This window comes from Ochotona princeps, chromosome 26 (genome assembly GCF_030435755.1).
Source record: "Ochotona princeps isolate mOchPri1 chromosome 26, mOchPri1.hap1, whole genome shotgun sequence".
NCBI lineage: Eukaryota > Metazoa > Chordata > Mammalia > Lagomorpha > Ochotonidae > Ochotona > Ochotona princeps.
Genome location: NC_080857.1, coordinates 8,374,256 through 8,392,890, shown reverse-complemented (window position 1 = coordinate 8,392,890; position 18,635 = coordinate 8,374,256). Strand labels below are relative to the sequence as shown.

The 18,635-nt window shown below is 50.5% G+C and overlaps 1 protein-coding gene across 2 annotated transcripts in view; it reads right to left on the bottom strand.

The window, feature by feature from the left end:
• The window catches only part of NRDE2 (NRDE-2, necessary for RNA interference, domain containing), a 33,529-nt gene extending 16,813 nt beyond the window's left edge, over positions 1-16,716 (bottom strand). The window contains exons 1-5 of one of the 2 annotated variants that reach the window (XM_004584564.2): positions 16,560-16,716; positions 8,750-8,858; positions 6,450-6,674; positions 3,620-3,769; positions 654-1,104 (exon numbers count right to left, since the gene is read on the bottom strand). In XM_004584564.2, coding sequence (XP_004584621.2) covers positions 654-1,104; positions 3,620-3,769; positions 6,450-6,674; positions 8,750-8,858; positions 16,560-16,623 — 999 coding nt within the window. In that variant the 5' untranslated portion in view covers positions 16,624-16,716. Of the gene's footprint in view, positions 1-653; positions 1,105-3,619; positions 3,770-6,449; positions 6,675-8,749; positions 8,859-12,922; positions 13,105-16,559 lie in introns of those variants that run through there. The other variant, XM_058655189.1, reaches the window with a different exon arrangement.
• Between the last annotated feature and the right edge of the window lie 1,919 nt (positions 16,717-18,635).

Sequence of the window (18,635 nt, the reverse complement as noted above, 5' to 3'; positions counted from 1 at the left end):
CCAATGGCTCTTCCACCCCTCAAATGAACCAACTCAGACCTTCTCCATAACCACTTAACAAGTGAAAGGCTGGTTCCCAAGGTGCCCATGTCACCCGGCTTATTTGATCCTGTGCCTCCTTCACCTATTTGCCCACCTACTTGCTGATATTTTAAACCTGGATTTATGTATCAATAATTGGCATATAATCTTCGGAAAGCTTTCCTGAAGGGCCAACCTTACCAACAAAATGACAAAGGTAGGGTAATTAGTGCTGTGTATGGCTCCACAGGAGGGTCGAGGACAACTCGGTGGGGTACTGCAGGAAGGGGGTGCCCAGCTCCACCCAGGCCACCTCCTGAGCAGCCCTCCTCCCTGCCTGGTGCGTCTGGTCCTCTCCCTAGATTCTGTTCCAATGTCTCCTGCTCCTAGCAGCCCCCTCCTCCCTCCAAGTGGTGAGCCACTCGCTCAGTCTGTTCCCAATCATACACAGTATCACTGACTACCCAGGTTAAGTTCAGTCCTTACAAGAGGTTTCTTCATGGGACTGTGAGCAAGCTCAGGGCTGTACCCTAATCATCTCTGCCCAGGGCCAGGGTTCCTCAGCTCGAGAGGTGCTGTCCCAAAGCAGGAATGGCACCCTGAGAGACAGGAACCAGGATGTCCACACTCACCTGGAAAGCAACAAAAGCCATCCACAGCTGAATATCCCGGGGGTTCTCCCGAATTTTCCTGTTGAACTCCTCAACCTTGGCCTTGAGAGCAGAGCTCTCTCTGTCCGCCTGTGAGTCGGGCTGCTTCGACTCTGGCTCTGAGGGACCCTGTCCGTGTAACCACTGCGTGGTTGACTGATCATAAATCCCCAGAGGATTCAGCCAGCTTGCAACAGGAGGAGCCACGTCACCCGCGTCCTTCACCGGGATAAACAAGTCGGGCTCAGTGGAGGGGGGTAGAGTCTTACTGGTAATGGCGACACCGTCCAAGTTCATCAAGCCCACATTTTTCTTTGTGAAATAGCGCTCAACCTGTTTGTGGGAACGCTTCTTTTCTGTGGAAGCCCCTTCCCAAGATATACACTGCTTCTTTGGGTTGATGCCAAGGCAGGAGTCTCCTTTCCTCTTGTACCTTGTGTTAGAAAAAGAGTTACTCAGAATGCAGGCACATGCCTCATGATGTGCAAAAGCTCATTAGACCCAAACCTTTTTTTAAATCTTTTATTTATTATCATTATTATCATTTTATGATACAGTTCCATAGGCTCCTGGGATTTCCCTTATCCCTTCCCATATTCCCCCTCTTCCCCACTGAGTTTCCCTATATCATTTCTAAGTATAGTTCTTCATACACAGTCATATGTCCATTATTATGGGCATGGACAATGGCAGAGCCCGTCATCCTATTGTCATACAGTAAACAGTTTCATTGGGGGTCCATCTTTAGCCTGGAAGTAGAGATGCATACTGCACTGTATCCTCACAATGCAGTATCTGATGTTAGTCTCCATTTCAGTTACTCTACCTCCCCCATTCCGCCATCTTGACTCTTCCTAGACCCAAACCTTAATGTGAAAGTGAGCTAACTGCAGGCAGACGAATCTGCCTTCCCTTCACACCGGTCTATTCAGACCCACACGAGGAGTAGCTGCCTGGATTCACTTCTTCCTCTAGCATTCCACTCCTAACATCTCATGAACTGAAAACCAAGCCAGTCTCCAGGACGTCACAGAAACTCTTCTGGAGGTCTACAACTAAGGTGCCACTGCCAGTACACGCATCGTGTCGTCTGACCGGCACAGCTGTCCGCGACAGGCAAGGCTGAGGTCACCCTCCCTAGTGCCACACTGTTTCTAAGGGAGGATGCAGAGATCCTGCGACACAGGGACTCGTGGGGCAGCTGTCTACAGTTCACTTCCAAATGTGTCAGGGAAAACAGATGCACGCTATGTGATAAAGTCAGTTCAATAACACGTCAATGGTGGAACACAGGGTGGGTACTGAGTGTTCACACAAAACTGTCCCGGTTTCTGCTGTATATTTACAAGTTCTAGAATAAAATGCTGGGGTGAGAAGAGGCTGAGGAATGCTGCCTCCATCTTGTCAGCTCCCAGAAAACCCTGCCTCCCTTCACGCCAGCAGCCACAGCCTCCCGGCTGCTCCACTGTCCTTGGGCACCAGCCCTGATCCTGTACCTTTTTAGTGATATTAATGAGTTAGGACTACTGAAATGGTGTTAATTAAGGAGAGAAAAACCAGCTTTGTTGCAAGCTGAAACTTGACAGCCGTATCTATCTGGAGTTCAGTTAAGGTTTTGACTTGAGCAATGGAATCTGATAATGATGAGGCATCCTGGGAAGAGCTGGGTGTGAGGCTAGACAGGAGTGGAGAGAGCAGTAACGTGTGTGTGTGTGAGAAAAGCCTGCCCTGGTGCAAACTTCATTGAGGGCCATGGCAGGATTCGGATCAGCTCAACTCTGGTTGTCGCGGTCATTTGGGCAGTGAACCAATAGATGCAAGATCTTCCTGTCTCTCCTTCTCTCTGTAAGTCTGCCTTCCCAATAAAAATAAATCTTAAAAAAAAAAGTCTTCTTTGGCCTCCCATTCCATGACTCGGTGCTTTCAAGACCTGAAGACTACCTGGGAACAGGGACTGCGAGCAGCTGTCTTCAGGTTCACTAGTTTCTTGCCTAGTACTCAATATCTAAAGGAGTGAGTAAGTGCAAGCATTATTCTTCAATGAGTTATTTTAAAACTCAGTTAGCTCAAAGGTAGAAAGCTGGGGGACACACAGAGTGTCTAAGAGAGCAACTGAGAGAACTCCCCAGGCACTGGCTCACTCCCCAAACACCCATGACGGCCAGGGCAGGGGGGCAGGCTGCACAGGAACTCAACCCAAGCCTCCAAGGTGGATGGCATACACCCAGCCACTCAGTCATCACACGCAGCCTCGCAAGGCACCCACAGGAGGAGGCTGGACACACGGCCTCCCAAGGTACCCACAGCAGGAGGCTGGGATGGGAGTGCAGCCAGCACACTACCACCACACTGTAATATGGTATGTGGGCATTCCAAGCATCTTAACCACTATGTCAAATAACTGCCCCTCATGTATTTTTATTTTTGATTGATGGATCAGAAAGTTCAAACACATTACTGAAGTAAATACCCTCACCTATTTTATCATTATATTGTGGTGTGTGCTGTAAACTTAAAAAAAAAAATCATTAGCAGTTAAGTCTTTTTAAGGACACACATGGAATGCAGATAAATAAAAGGTCCCATCACTCGTTACTTTGTAAAACACCACACAGATTAGACCAAGTGATTTTTGGACACTCCCACCAAAATTAATCACAAGGTATTCTTGGATTCACTCAGTCAACAAACACTGTACCATGTCAGGCACTGAAAGCCAAGCACCAGGAGTAGGCAGAGGCTCCACTGGCCTCAGGCCGAAGCTCTCTCTTCAGGACCTGAGATGGAACCTCATCGCTTCCTGGCCTTTTTTAGCTAAGATCAAGTGTGAGATGAAGTCTGTGTCTCCACACGTGGTCATCCCTAACACCCAGCAGAACCCAGCCAGACCACCATAAAGGAACATGTCACTTCCCACCAGCGACAACCAGGGAAAACACAATGGCTACCTTGCTATGTCGCCTCGGTAGAGCGACTTGTACTCCCAGTTGGCAGGATCAGGCTTCTTGTCTGTCCTGAAGGTCTCTCCAGTCAGAGCCTGAACATCCTCAAGCCAAACAAGGCGAAGTCCAGGGTCAGCAGCAGCGTCACTTCCTGGGCTATGGATGCAGGAGGGGGACGAAGGGAAAGGGAGAGGCACTTCAGAACTCTGTGACATATCTGGCATATTCAGATACACGCAGGCTAAACATTCCCACCGCACACGCAGTGAACTCCCTAGTCCACAGAAATGTACACCTGCCATCGAGAGGGAAAGCTCTCCAAAACAGGCGCTCACCACAAAATGACACTTCACCAACGAGTCCCCTTTTCCCAGAAATAAACCTAAGGTCACGGGATTTTTTTTTTTTTTTTAATATTCATTCAAATGATTCTAACTTGACGGTCAAACAGATCTATATGCCAAGGGTTTCTGCAGGAAACACTTGTGCCCAGGGGCACAGCAAAAACCTAAGTGGAGGGAGTGGCCCACCTTCAGAGGAAAACCAGCAATGCTCAGGTGTGTTGGGGAGGATGCTGTCTTCCCTCCACCCAACCCATCCCAAAGTGTGCACTGTACTCCAGCTCCAAACACCAAACGGCCACTGTCCCGACTGGTTCAGCCTCTGTGTGTGGCGTCGTGCCCACATCCTGACAGCCTGCAGGAAGGGAACAGTCCTGTGAGTCCACTGCAGGTTGAGATCCAGCCCACTCACACATGCAGAACCGCCTCGCTGGGAGTCACGTGAGGCAGGGAGGGTTTGCTGGCACCTCCATCTCTCTTCCTCTAAAGAAATTCATTTTCCAACACTGCTGCTGCAAGAAGCCACCCAGACTATCTCAACACCCATTGCTGTTGTTCAACCCTTGCTTCTTAGCTCTGCCCAGATTCAAAGAAAGATTCCCGAAGCTTCTAAATCATTCTTGGCAGCAAATATAGGGCAGTGGCATTGCAGGAACACAAAGCAGTAAAGAGCTTCATGTTAAAACACCATAATTTCAACACACTTACCCCACAACAAACATGAGGGGTTTTCTGTCTACAAGAACCAAAATGGCCCATGAAAGGCAGGAGGGAGAGTTGCCCAGAAACACAATAATGCATTCTGGAAAGAACTGGAAAGGCAACTGAGAAGGAAAACCAAAGAAGGGCAGCTGCAGAGCACCTGTGTGGAGTCAGCAAACCCTGAACCCTCCCTCCCGGAGCAGAGATCAGCAAGCAGAACACACTAGGTTTGTGCGACCAAAGTCTGCTCCACCCAAGGTGCACACACACTCAGGCCAGGAAAGGTACAGCTGCCTCGCCTCTGGCGGAGCCGTCACCTGGTCGTGCCCTCCTGCTGCACCCACTTGCCCTGACAACACGGAAGCCTCTCAGCTAACTGATACCACAGGCCCTGGCTGGAGAAGCAACCCCCTTCCTGCCCCTTCCCGGAAAAGGTAACAAGAAGAAAAGGACAAGAACGAACTTCAGTGAACCACCAGGCTGAAACGTGCTATCTGCATCATAAACCAGCAGGAGGCTTCTCACTCTGCGGGTGAAACACCAGCTGGTAGGAATTGGCTTCAAGTTCTAATCGCACTTCCTGTGTGGTTTGGGGACATCTTTTAAAATCCTCGTCCTCAGCTACAGAAAAGGATAAGTCACTAGAAGGTGAGTTTTCAAGCTATTTTAATTGTATCTTCTGAAGTCTCACTAAAAAGATGATTTATAATCATGCTTCCGCTGAACCCACAGGATGTCTCTGCAGCAGGCCGGCTGAGTGCTGGCGCCACAAGGCACGATTCTGGCCAATTCACAACCACCCTCACTCCCTCACTCCTTCCTAAGGGGAACCTTGGGTTGCAGGACAACACCCACGGGATGCACGGGTACGAACTCCAGGCTTCCCGGAGCCACAGAGGCCTGCATCCCACTGCCCACTGCGGATCCCAGAAGACCACCACACACAGGACAAAGGAAACAATCTCAGAAGAGTTACAAACATCTCAACAACGTGCTTTTTTTTTTTTGTAAAGTTTTCCCTGAAAATGCACTTAAGTTTACTCTTGTAAACTACTAATAAACAATATGTTAAATTATCAGTAACTCAGGGAATTCAGCACATATCGCTCAGCTGACTGGTAAGCAAGGCACTGCCCATGGAGGGGATCGACAGCAGGCAGAGGGAGAACCTGGCTGGCACCTAGGCTGTGACCACTCTAACAGCCTCAGCACGCTCAGCAGGCAGAGGGAGAAGCCGGCTGGCACCTAGGCTGTGACCACTCTAACAGCCTCAGCACGCTCAGCAGGGCAGAGTGAAATGTTGGGGAGACGCAGCCCACCAGGAGAAGGAGCCCAAGACTGCGGTCAGGAGCTGTTTTACACCTTCAGCACGGCGCTCCTAAACCAAGGATGGAGGCAAGTGCCCAGCAACTCCCCAGCAAGGAGTCCCTGGAGGGGAAACAAGGCGTTTGTCTTACCTTGACCAAGCGAAAGCCAGCGGTCGTCACAGGTGGAAGCCTTGAAGCGGGTAAGGCCCTGACCCCGCCACACATCAGCAAGCCCGGCTCCCTCCTTTGAAGAACCACCCCACCCCCCAGACTCTTGCTCTCAATCAGACGCCAATATAACTACTATTCTGTTTAGTCAACATTACTCGAGGTCACGTCCATGGCTTTTTTTTTTTATACTACTTTTCCTTTTCTTAAGTTCCTCTGGAGGTACAGCTCCCTTGTGGCTCGGTGCCTAACGTGGGGCCACAACCAAGGGCACACCCCGGGATCTCAGGAGCCGCAGCCCCCGAGAGTGCACCCTACCTGGGCTTCCCAGAGCCCCTCCTGCTGCCTCGGGAGGACCCGTCCTGCTCGGAATCCGAGCCCGAGGCCGACCCGCTGCTGCCCGACCGCCCGTGCTTCCTCTTGGGCTTCTCGCCATGCCCATGCTTCCTTTTCTTCCTTCTCTCCTTCCTCTTCTTTCTACTCGCTTGTGTGGGCTTTTGATCGCTGCCACGCTCATCGGTACTCTCTGATTTCAGAGAATCCCTATTTGGGAAAACTGGCTTTAGAATTTTCAAGAGACACTGGGAAAATAATATGCAAATCAGTAAACAGGCAATAAGGAACTCCAAAAATACTGTTTGCCTATTTGATACAGCATCTACCTGAATTACGATTTAAATAAAGACTTAACAATTAGATCTAGACAAAAACAAATGAAGAAATTCTAAGTTTAGTAGTTTCTAAATACACATTTTGCATGTAAATGAGGATAATTCAGAAGTCCGTAAAAACAGAACTAAAACCTAAGTTCTAGGCAAGCATTAGGGCCCACATTTCCCATCAGAGTGCCCATTGGAATCCAGGTCTCCTGCTTTCACTCCAGCTCCCTGGTAATGCGCCTAGGAAAGCAGATGGCCCACGGCCTCAGGCCTCTGCAGCCGAGACCCAGAAGGCACTCCTGGCCCTGGGCCCAGCCAGCCCTGTGACTCTGCCTTCCAAATAAATACACAAAACCTACATGTATTCCTGAAATCAACAACACACTTTCATGAACTTTCAACAGATCTTCATCTTTAAGTGAAAGCAACTTGCTATTTACTTTATCAAATATAGTATTTTTAGAAACAACTATTAAAAAATCAATTTATTTGAAAGGTAGAGTTATGGGGTGGGGTGGGGTGGGGGAAATCTTTCCTCTGCTGATTCACTCCCCCAAATGAACAGAAGAGCAGGGGCCGGGCCAGGCCAAAGCCAACAGCGTGGAATCCCATCTGGGCCTCCCATATGGCTACAAGGATCCACGGCTGTCCCAGGCCCATAAGTAATGGAGCTGGATTGGAAGTGGACCAGCTGGGATTCAAACGATGCTCACATGGGATGCTGGTGCCATGTCGCAGATGATGGCTTAACCTAGTGTACCACAATACTGGCCCCTCAAACACAGTATTTTTATAGCAACCTCATAAAAGATTTATGCTCTGTGTCATGTATCATGTTAACATGTCCTTTGTCATGTATCATGTTAACACGTCCTTACTGCAAAGCAAAGGCTTGGTTATGGTCCTTGTCTTGGAAGTCAGCAATGAACTCTTTCCCCCTCACTAAACCTCCTGCAAACAGCCTCTTGGGCATCAACTAGTCTCCATTTCCAAAGGCTCCACACACATGCCGAGGACGGGGTTTTGTAGGATTTCACTAGAGTAACATAACCACAGCATATCTAGTCTCTATTTGTGAGGCAGTACATTTTTTAATTCCATGATCTTCAATAAAACCTTTCACAGCTGGATATATTCTGCTTACCCTGATGAAAACATAATTTCATCCCATACTTATAAGCTCCTCTTATTTCTACGGGAAAGTTAAAAATGTCAACTAGAGAAATACCCGAACCACAATAAATATCCTACGGGCCACCAGTGAGGTCAGCCAAGGCATTTAACAGCACAGTGATCCAGCTCCCTCCCAGCTCCTGTACAGGCACTAACTGTGGCAGGTCCTCACCAGGGCAATGCAAAGGGAGCCATGAGTGATGGGTACAAGGGGGGTCAAGGGGAAGGGCCCCAGGATCACTCTGCAAGTCAGATGGCGAGCTGACGAGCTCCACTACAGCAGAGCCTCATCTTAGCCAAGCTGCAGAGAGGGAACGGACAAAGACCAAAACCCAGGTGAGAAAGTTACCTTGGGCCTGGCACCGTGGCCTAGTGGCTAAAGTCCTTGCCTTGAACGCACCGAGATCCCATATGGGCGCCAGTTCTAATCCCAGCAGCTCCACTTCCCATCCAGCTCCCTGCTTGTGGCCTGGGAAAGCAGTTGAGGACAGCCCAATGCTTTGGGATCCTGCACCCATGTGGGGACCTGGAGGAAGTTCCTGGCTCCTGGGTCCTGGCTCCGGATCGGCACAGCACCAGCCATTGTGCTCACTTGGGGAGCGATTCATCGGACGGAAGATTTTCCTCTCTATCTCTCCTCCTCCCTGCATATCTGACTTTGTAATAAAAATACATAAATCTTAAAAAAAAATTATCCACATTATAACTGCACTAGCCTCTCACCCCAGGACTCCAATCAATTTTGGGGGGTTCTCCATTAAAAAAAAAAAGAAAAAAGAAAGTTACCTTGTCAGTGGGACCCCGCTGCCAACCACAGCTGCCGGCTTCTCAGTCTGGTGCGTCAGCGATGTCAGGCTTTCAACACAAAAGCTTGGGTTGCTCAGCCAGTCTAATTCTGCACATGCAAAGGGATAAAAGATCAATGAATTGCCTCAATGTGATCTCTAGAGCAAGAAATCCGTCCATCTTACAAAGTGACGTCCTAATTCAAGGTCACTATCAGACCTGCGAGCGAGTGCATGCACTAGCGCACTCCCACCTGCTGGCTCACAGCCACAACGGCCAGGGCTGGGCTGGTGCCAGGCCACAGTGGCAAACTTAATCCATCTACCCAATGTGGGTGGCAGGAACCCAGTTACTTTAGCCACCACCACGGCTTCTGCTTCACCAAGAAGCTGGAGTTGGAAGCCAACGTCAGGTTCTAAACCAGGTGTTCCGCCATGCGACACTAGCATCGCCCCAGCAGATACTCAAACAGCCTCAGAAGCCCAGTGCAATCCACGACACCTGCATTTCACAGGGCATGGCCTGTTTTAACACACTCTAAAACATTTAAGAGTGAACTCATCTTGCAGCTTAAGCAGAAGTCATCGTTACAAGTGTGGCCTGAAAGGCAACAAGGCTTCACACTGACCCCTTGCACAGTCTCATGAGCACAAGCGCATCAAAACACTCTGTTCTGTTCTAAGGACTTCGACTCTGATTGAAACAACCCCTAAAAGTGAAAAACATCAAAGCACGCATAAAAACTCGCTATGACATAAGATAACTATCTTTGAAACATCATCCCAGGGCCCAGTGGGTTAGCCACAACCAGGAGCACTGGGTTCGAGTTGTCTGAGATTAAAGATGCTTCATTAATTAGATTGCAAAGTCCTTTTCAAAAGTTACTTCATCCTTAGAAAATGTACCGTGATTGACAGAAACCAGAGACAACTGTGCCAGCAGTGAGCAGAATGCAGCACACTACAAAGCAGGCCACCAAGACAGGGCATGCCTAGGGTTTAAGAGAGGACCTGACCCCGACAGACCTCTGGTTCCTGTGAGCCAGCAAGCAGGCCACAGCTGGCACTCCCCTGGAGCCCTGCACTCTGCCCCCACCCCCACACACCTCTGGAAGAGGAGGACAGATGCAAGCATCGGCAGAGAAGTCACCTCACGACCACCACGCAAGGAAAGCGCGTACCTGGCATAGCCGCAGCAGGTAAAATCTTTTAACCTATTTATTCTTATGGGAAAGGCAGATTTACACCGAGGGAAAAAGGGAGGGAGACAAAAGATCTTCCATCTGCTGGTTCACTCCCCAGATGGCCATAATGGCTGGAGCTGAGCCCATGGGAGTCAGGAGCTTCCTATGGGTCTCCCACGTGATTGCAGGAACCCAAGGATTTGAGCTATCCTCTACTGCTTTCCCAGGCTCTAAGCAGAGAGCCTGATGGGAAGTGGAATAGCTGAGACATGAACTGGTGCCCATGTAGGTTGAGGGTTGGCCAACTGAGCCATCACTCCAGCACCAGCAGGTAAAATCTTTCCAAGAAACAACAGAACAAAACACAGTGAAATCACCATATAACTCTCCCTCTCCCTCACTAGACAGCACTTCAGTTCTACCCTGAATACAGGAAAGAATTTCTATGAATAGCCTTACCTGTTAAAAATAAATTCCAAGTTACACCTGAGTAAACTATGCAAATTTACTGCCTCCCATTCTGCGGTGATAAAATGTCACTGATGACTGGTTTAAAGGGACTCAGAGGTGAGTGCCTCTCCGCTATTTTAAAACATTCCCAGGGGGCCCGGCGGCATGGCCTAGCGGCTAAAGTCCTATATGGACTTGAAAGCCCCGGGATCCCATACGGGCGCCGGTTCTAATCCCAGCAGCTCCACTTTCCATCCAGCTCCCTGCTTGTGGCCTGGGAAAGCAGTCGAGGACGGCCCAATGCATTGGGACACTGCACCCATGTGGGAGACCCGGAAGAGGTTCCAGGTTCCCGGCTTCAGATCGGTGAGCACCAGCCCGTTGCGGCTCACTTGGGGAGTGAATCATCGGACAGAAGATCGTCCTCTCTGTCTCTCCTCCTCTCTGTATATCTGACTTTGTAATAAAATGAATAAATCTTAAAAAAAAAAAAACATTCCCAGGTACAACTGTGTAAGTAAATTAACATTAGCATTAGAGAAAATATTTGTTCCTTTAAAAATAAGGCAACCTCTTATCTTGATCAAAGCCCTATTTTCTGACAAAGAATCTGAGAACACAAATTCATTTGTGAAAATCCCCAGCAGAAATAGCTGACAACCACATTTAACACAGTGAGTGAAGTCCAGCCTTCCTGGGTCTGGAAAGCTAAGCATTCCAACAGCTTCACTGAAATAACACAGAATGGTTCTAACAAAAACCCTGTTGCCAGAAGAACCTGAGTTCAAATTAGTTGTCCAACTCCGAACAAAACACTTTTTCTCCGCTTCTGTATCTTTCCAGAAAGTGACAGGTCCTGTTCTAGGTGCCGGGAACACATGAGAACCAGACAGACGCAGCCTCATGCTACAGAGCTGAGACACTGCTGTACACAATATGGCAGCAACAAGCTAAAGAACAAACCCACAGCACAGTGAACCGGGACTGGGTTCCCTAACTCAAACAAGGCTGTGGGGAGAACAACTCACCTAAAATGTAAGGACGTGGAGGCCAGCAAGTGCTGCTAAGATGAGCACAAGCAGAGGGAACGACCTACTCCAAAGTCCCAACGGGGAAGGCTGACGCTCTGGGGAAACCAGGCGATGGTGGCTGAGGGGCAGTGGGGTCAAACGAAGCTGGAGAGATGGAGCCTTAAAAACACTGCTCACGGGCCCGGCGGCGTGGTTTAGCGGCTAAAGTCCTCGCCTTGAAAGCCCCGGGATCCCATGTGGGCGCCGGTTCTAATCCCCGCAGCTCCACTTCCCATCCAGCTCCCTGCTTGTGGCCTGGGAAAGCAGTCGAGGACGGCCCAATGCATTGGGACCCTGCATCCGCGTGGGAGACCCGGAAGAGGTTCCAGGTTCCCGGCATCGGATTGGCGCGCACCGGCCCGTTGCGGCTCACTTGGGGAGTGAAACATCGGATGGAAGATCTTCCTCTCTGTCTCTCCTCCTCTCTGTATATCCGGCTTTCCAACAATAATAAAATCTTAAAAAAAAAAAAAAAAAAAAAAACAAACAAACAAAAAAAACCACTGCTCAGGACCCAGCAAGTAGCCTGCTGGCTAAATCCTCACCTTGCTAGCACTGGGACTCCCTTATGGGTGCTGGTTTGTGTCCCAGCAGACTCACTTCCCATCCAGCTCCCTGCCTGTGGCCCAGGAGAGCAGTCGAGGACGGCCCAAAGCCTTGGCACCCTGCACCCACATGGCCACTTGGGGAGTGAACCAGCAGATGGCAGATCTGTCTCCTTCTCTCAGGAAATCTGCCTTTCAAATAAAAATAAATAAATCTTAAAAAAAAACAAAACTGCTCAGAGACTTGAGGCTTGCCCTGAAAACAAAGGATGGTTGGTCCAAGAGTTCTGAACAAGAACAACATCAGACACCACGTTCAAAACATCAGTAATAAAGAAAAGTTTTCACGGACTTTGAAACCAGACCACTCATGGCTCTATGACTTAAGATCCAATCACTTGAGCCTGAGTAAACACCTTCCGTGCTCCGCACCTCCCTGTCCTCTTCAAGAAAAAGGCAAATAACAGAACCCTAACATCATTCAACTGTGACAAAGACCCAGTGAATTACAATTCAAAAAGCATGTAGCCCAGTGAGTGGCACACAAATTGTTAGTCTTCTTTATTCAAAAGATTAGAGAAAGAGGCAGACAGAAGGAGAGAGATCTTCCACCCACAGATTCACTCCCCAAACTACTGCAACGCCAGAGCTCGGCCAGGCGGAAGCCGAGAACTTGGGCCTTGTCTGCCACGTGAGTGCTACAGCACAAGCCCCTGGGTCATGCTTTGCTGCCTTCCTAGGCTCACTATCGGGGAGCCGAAGCAGGTGAACCAGCCAGAACACAAACTGGCACCCCTAGGGCATCCTGGTGCTGCAGGTGGAGGCTTTAGCAGCTAGTCCACAATGTCACCCTTCCCCTTCCCCCCACACCCTTAAAACTGTTGCTGTGGGGCCTGGTGTGATAGCCTAGTGGCTGCATCCTCACCTTGCAAGCACCAGGATCCCATTAATGTGCCAGTTCATACCCTGGCTGCTCCACTTCCCGTCCAGCTCCCTATTTGTAGCCTGGAAAAACACTGGAGGATGGCGAACGCATTGGGACCCTGCACCCACATGGGATACTGGGAGGAGGCTCCTGACTCCTGGCTTCGTATCAGCTCAGTTCCATCCAGCCTTTGTGGCCATTTGGGGAGTGAACCAGCAGACAGAAGATCTTCTCTCTGTATATCAGCCTTTCCAAAAAAAAAAAAAAAAAAAACTTACAAAAAAAAAACTGTTGCTATGTTGTGGTGAGGCTTCAAGAAATGAAGGTAGGAACAGGGCCCAGTGCAGTAGCCTAGTGGCTGAAGTCTTGCTTGCACTGGGATCCCATATTGGCACCAATTCGTGTCCCAGCTGCTCCACTTCCCTTCCAGCTCCCTGCTTGTGGCCTGGGAAAACAGCAGAGGACGACTCAAAGCCTTGCTACCCTGTACCCATGGGAGACCTGGAGTAGGCTCCTAGCTTCTGATCGGCTCAGCTACGGCCATTGCAGAGCACTTGGTGAGTGAGCCCAGCAGACGGAAGATCTTTCTCCTTGTCTCTCCTCTTTATAAATCTGACTTTTCAATAAAAAAAAAATCTCAAAAAAAAAAAAAAGATAGGCATAAAAATGGGGAGTTCAGGAGGCTGCTGTAGTATCAGGGTGGGTCTGGAGCAGAAACTAAAGAACCTCAGAGCTGCGCGTTAGGGCTCAGAGCAGGCCCAGGAGGCAGGGCACGTGCCCAGGCACTGGATCAGTTGAAGAGTGGTGCCATTTTCTGATGTACAGAGAAGAGCAAGCAGGGTCAGGGTCAGGTTAAATTTTCAACCCCAAATATAGCTAAGTCACCTGCTTCATGTTATCACTAACAGCTGATAGGCCATCTTCCATCCCAACCCTGTCCAAACATCTGATTCCCAAGTAACACTCTTCTAGGTACACAATCCTAATAAACATTCTGAACAAGAAAAAAGGAAAAAAGTTCCAGCAAGCCTGTGCCATGGCACAGCACATGAAGCTGTCACCTGCAGTGCCAGCACTCCAGACAGGCGCCTGTTGGTGTTCCAACTGCTTCACTTCTGATCCAGCTCCCTGCTAACGCACCTGGGAGGCAGTGGAGGATGCGCCAAGTGCTCAAGCCCTGCACCCACATGGGAGACCAGGAGGAAGTTCTGGCTTTGGACTGGTCCAGGCCCAGCAGCCGTTGCAGCCGTTTGGGGAGTGAACCAGCAGATGGCAGACCTCTCTACCTCTGTATTTCCCTATTTAATTCTTTCAAATAAATAAAATTTTTTCAACTTAAAAAAAAAAAACAGAGTAAAGTAAAACATTCCAGCACTGAGGAGCTCACAGCCTGGGGGCTGCTGCTTTGGCCATAACAGGTGCACGGTGTGCCTGTCCATTGAGCCCACAAGTCAAGGACAAGCTTTCAGTGCTGAACCAGTAGCCCTGCACAGACTCCTTCCCCAAGGTGCTGCCCCTTCAGCCTTGGCCCAGCTCCAACAGTGCAGAGCAGAGCCCCTCGCTCCCTCCGCCTGTTCCCTGACTTCCTGTCCAGGAGTTTAACCTCTCCTGAGTCCAAACTCTGCACCCACCAACACTAACACTATCTTACACTTTTCAGGAACATGTTACAGTGTGAGAAGAAAGCACAATGTTTCTATTTACAATAGCACAAGAGTGGAAATGGTCCAAATGTCCTTGGTAGGAGACCAATGGCTAAATAAAGTATGTGACATCCATACAATGGAGTTCTGGGCACTAACAAAAATAGAGAAATACATAAAAACAGCCAGATTCAGTACTCTTCTGTCAGAGTGATGTCTAGACTGAGGGTAGAGACAGAATGGTAGGCATTTAAGAACAAGGGGGCCCGTTGTGACGGCTTAAATGGCTAATCCTCCCTCATAAGCACTGGGATCCCTTATGGACACCGGTTCGAGTCCCAGATGATCTATTTCGCATCCAGCTCCCTGCTCATGGCCTGGGAAAACATTAGAGAATGGTACAAAGCCTTGGCATCATGAACCTGCATGGGAAACCTAGAAGAAGCTCCTGGCTCCTGGCTCCTGGCTCCAGGCTTTGGATCAGTTCAGCTCTGGCTAGTGAGGAGTGGCTACGTGAGGAGTGAACCCACAGATGCAGGATCCGACTCTCCTTCTCTCTGTAAATCTGCCTTTCCATTAAAAAATAAAATAAACTGGGCCCGGCGCGGTGGCCTAGCAGCTAAAGTCCCTAAAGTCCTCGCCTTGAACGCACCAGGATCCCATATGGGCGCCGGTTCATGTCCTGGCTGCTCCACTTCCCATCCAGCTCCCTGCTGCCCAGGGAAAGCAGCAAAGGACGGCCCAAAGCCTTGGGACCCTGCACCTGCCTGGTAGATTGAAAACCTTTCTCTCTCTTCCCTCTGTAAATCTGCCTTTCCAATTAAAAAAAAAAAAAAAGGCCAACTATTGGCCTGTTCACCTACAAATATTTACTGAACACCTACTACATTTTAACTAAGCATGCAACAATGAATCCAGGCAAGGAAAGCCACACCATGCTCTCTCGAAGGAAATTATTCAGGGCTAGAAGTGTCACCAACAGGCGAGTCTAAGAACTAGGAGAGCACACTGACGCAGCTTAGGTCGAACTGAGGCCTGAGGACGCCTCTGGAACTTGCACCCTCCCAGGTCCAACACCACCCAGGTAGGGGGCGTCCATTCACGGAAAGCCGACCGGTACAGCATGCATCTTTGGGGCCTGACAGCTGAGCCTCCATCAGACATGGCTGCTGCACTTCAAGAACTGGCAGAGCCAGCTTGAAGGAAGCAGGGACCCTGGCCCATTAGGACCACTTCCCACGGCCCTTCCACCTGCAGGTCTCGGCTCCTGAACTCCCTGACCCGGCTCTGGTTCTGAGGACCGTGCAAGTCTAGAATAAAGGCCAGCTGGGCTCTCTACGTCAGCTGTCCCCAAGTGGCTTCAGTTTTACCAGCAGCGCTCCTGGGCTGTCAGGAACACCTCCACCTGGAGCCCTACAGCGCTGCTCGAGGCTCGACCAGGAGACAGGATAAGGAGTTCAGAAGCGCAACAGGAAAGGGATAAATTAGAGGGAGAGCACTTGCAAAAACTTCACAGACAACTAAGACGACAAGTATCTGGGAGACTAAAAAAAAAAAACCTTGGAAACCTGTGCAGCGATAAGCCCTACCCACGGCCTTTGTGAAGACCCCCACGGGCAGGCACGGATCTCCTTCTGCCCCGAAACAAGCCTCTCCAGACTTGCTCAAGTACCCGCGGTCGTCACGACATGTCCATCGGGAGCTGACAGGCGTCTCCCCTTTAAAGACAGAGCGCCTCAGGCCTCCACCACTCCGGGACCACCTGGTCCCGGCTCCCAGGCCTCTCCCCCGTCCTCCTCACCCTTCTACCACCCGCTGCGCTACCTGCACCCCAACAGAGACCCTCCGGCCTGCAACCCGGAACCCTGAAACCTGCGGCCCCTCCCAGAAGGCTGTGCTGCGCCGCGGAGAACTCTGGGATACAATGTCCGGACAAGCCCAAACCCGGGCCCGTGAAACGGTCTCTCGAGCCCACCGAGATCCTGCGTTCTTACCTTTCCTGGCGCTCCCACCCTCGGCGGCCTCCCTCACGCCCGCAAACGCCGGGAACAGCGCCATCGCTCCAGCTGGCACAGCAGTCCCCCGATTCAGAAATGGCGGCGGCAACCAAACGCCGGTTTGAAGGCTCCGCCGTCGCGGTGCATGCTGGGAAACGTGATTGGCCAGGGCCCTATGGGGGGGCGGAGAGCTTGGGCCGGGGCCGGGGCGGAGCCCGCGAGGGGGCGGGGCCGGGGCGGGGCCCGCGGTTGCACCGGACCTGAGGAGGGGCGGGGCCGGACCTGCGGAAGGGCGGGGTCGGGGCAGGGCAGCGGGACGTGCCTGGGCGGGGCCCACGGGGGCGGGGCCGCGGGGCGGGGCGGGGTCCGCGGAGGGGCCGGGCCTGGAAGGGTGGCTTTCTTGACATTTCAGGCCAGCGATTGTGTTTGTTGTAACAGCAAGTTCAACTTCAAGCCACGCAAGAGACCTACACCAAACGGGTTAGCGGCTCAGACACCCCAGAGAGACGGGAGCCTGCGAGACCTTAGGGGGTCCCAAGGTCTCTTTCAGAGCACACCTCTGCTTGTCTGTAAGCGAAACCTGGGCAAAGCCTTCTACCAGAAATACAGGAGCTGAACAACGTGCCATTGCCATGCCCCATGGCAGCAGTCAGCCAAAATCAGAATGCAGAAAATTACAGAACGCCAATCACCAAGTTTCTCTGAGAAATTCAGTGACAGTGAGAGTACAAGACAAACGCAAACCGAAGTCAAACCAACAGCCCACTGTGATTCTTTGTGTTTAAGATGTAATTTGAAAGGAAGAGAGAGATACAGACTGACTGATTTTCCATCCGCTGGCTCACTCTACACATGGCTGCAGCGGCGGAAACTGGGTTAAGTCAGCCAGGAACTCCACCTTAGTGTCCCAAGTACTTGGGCCACCTTCTGCTGCTTTCCCAGGCGTCTTAGCAAGGGGCTGCAGGGGAAGAGGAGCAGCGAGACTCACCCCAGCGCCCACATGCGGTGTGACTGCTTCAGCTCGTAGCTTACCCCACTGTGCTGTTAGGTGCTTCTTGTTAACTCTGTTAGCATTAAAGGCACGGAGGTTGCAAACTGATTTTTTTTTTTAAGCTTAACAATAAATGGTACTTATGAATAAATCGAATGCTAACCTTTTAAATGAGGGATTGATGGGCAGGCTTTGGCTCAGCTACGACATCGCTTGGGATGAGCACATCCATATTGGAGTGCCCATCTCTGCCCCCAGTCTCAGCTCCTTAACTGATACATATGCGGGAGGCAGCAGGTGATGGCTCAGGAACTGGGCTTGGCTCACACCCAGGCACTGTGGACATTTGGGGCATGAGACAGCACACAAGAGTGCCCTCTCTCTCTCTCTCTTCCTCTAGTTCCTTCACAAGCAAATAAGTAAATATACATATTAAAGATTTATTTATTTTCATTTGAAAGGCAGACTTACATACAACAGAGAGGAAAGACAGAGAAGTTTTCCACCCACTGGCTCACTCCCCCAAAATGGCTGCACTGGCAGGAGCCGAGCTGATCTGAAGCCAGTAGCCAGGAGCTTCTTCTGGGTCTTTCATATGAAAGTAGGGTAACAAGGACTTGGGCCACCCTCTGCTGTCTTCCCAGGTCAGAAGCAGGGAGCTGGATCAGCAATGGAGCAGCTGGGACTTGAACTGGCATCCATGCTGGGATGCTGTTGCTGTAGGCAGAAGCATAACCTGCTCAACACAGACCCAAATAAGTTTTTTACATATATTTTTTAGGGGCAGCATTGAGGCACCAAGGCTAGGTCCTTGCCTTTACACCTGCATCCCATGTCAGAGTGCTAGTTTCAGTTCAAGCACCTGTGCTTTTGGTCCAGCTCAATGCTAATGTGTGTGTGCTCAGGGGCAGCAGGCAATGGCCCAAATGCTTGGTTCCTGCCACACACAGGGCAGAGGAGGGCAGAGGTTCTGGTCCCTGGCTTCCTCCTGGCTCAGCCCTGAGTGTCAGCAGCATTTGGAGAATGAACCAGAGAAATTAAGACCTCTCTCTCCCTCTATCCTTCAGGTGGGTGGGGAAAAA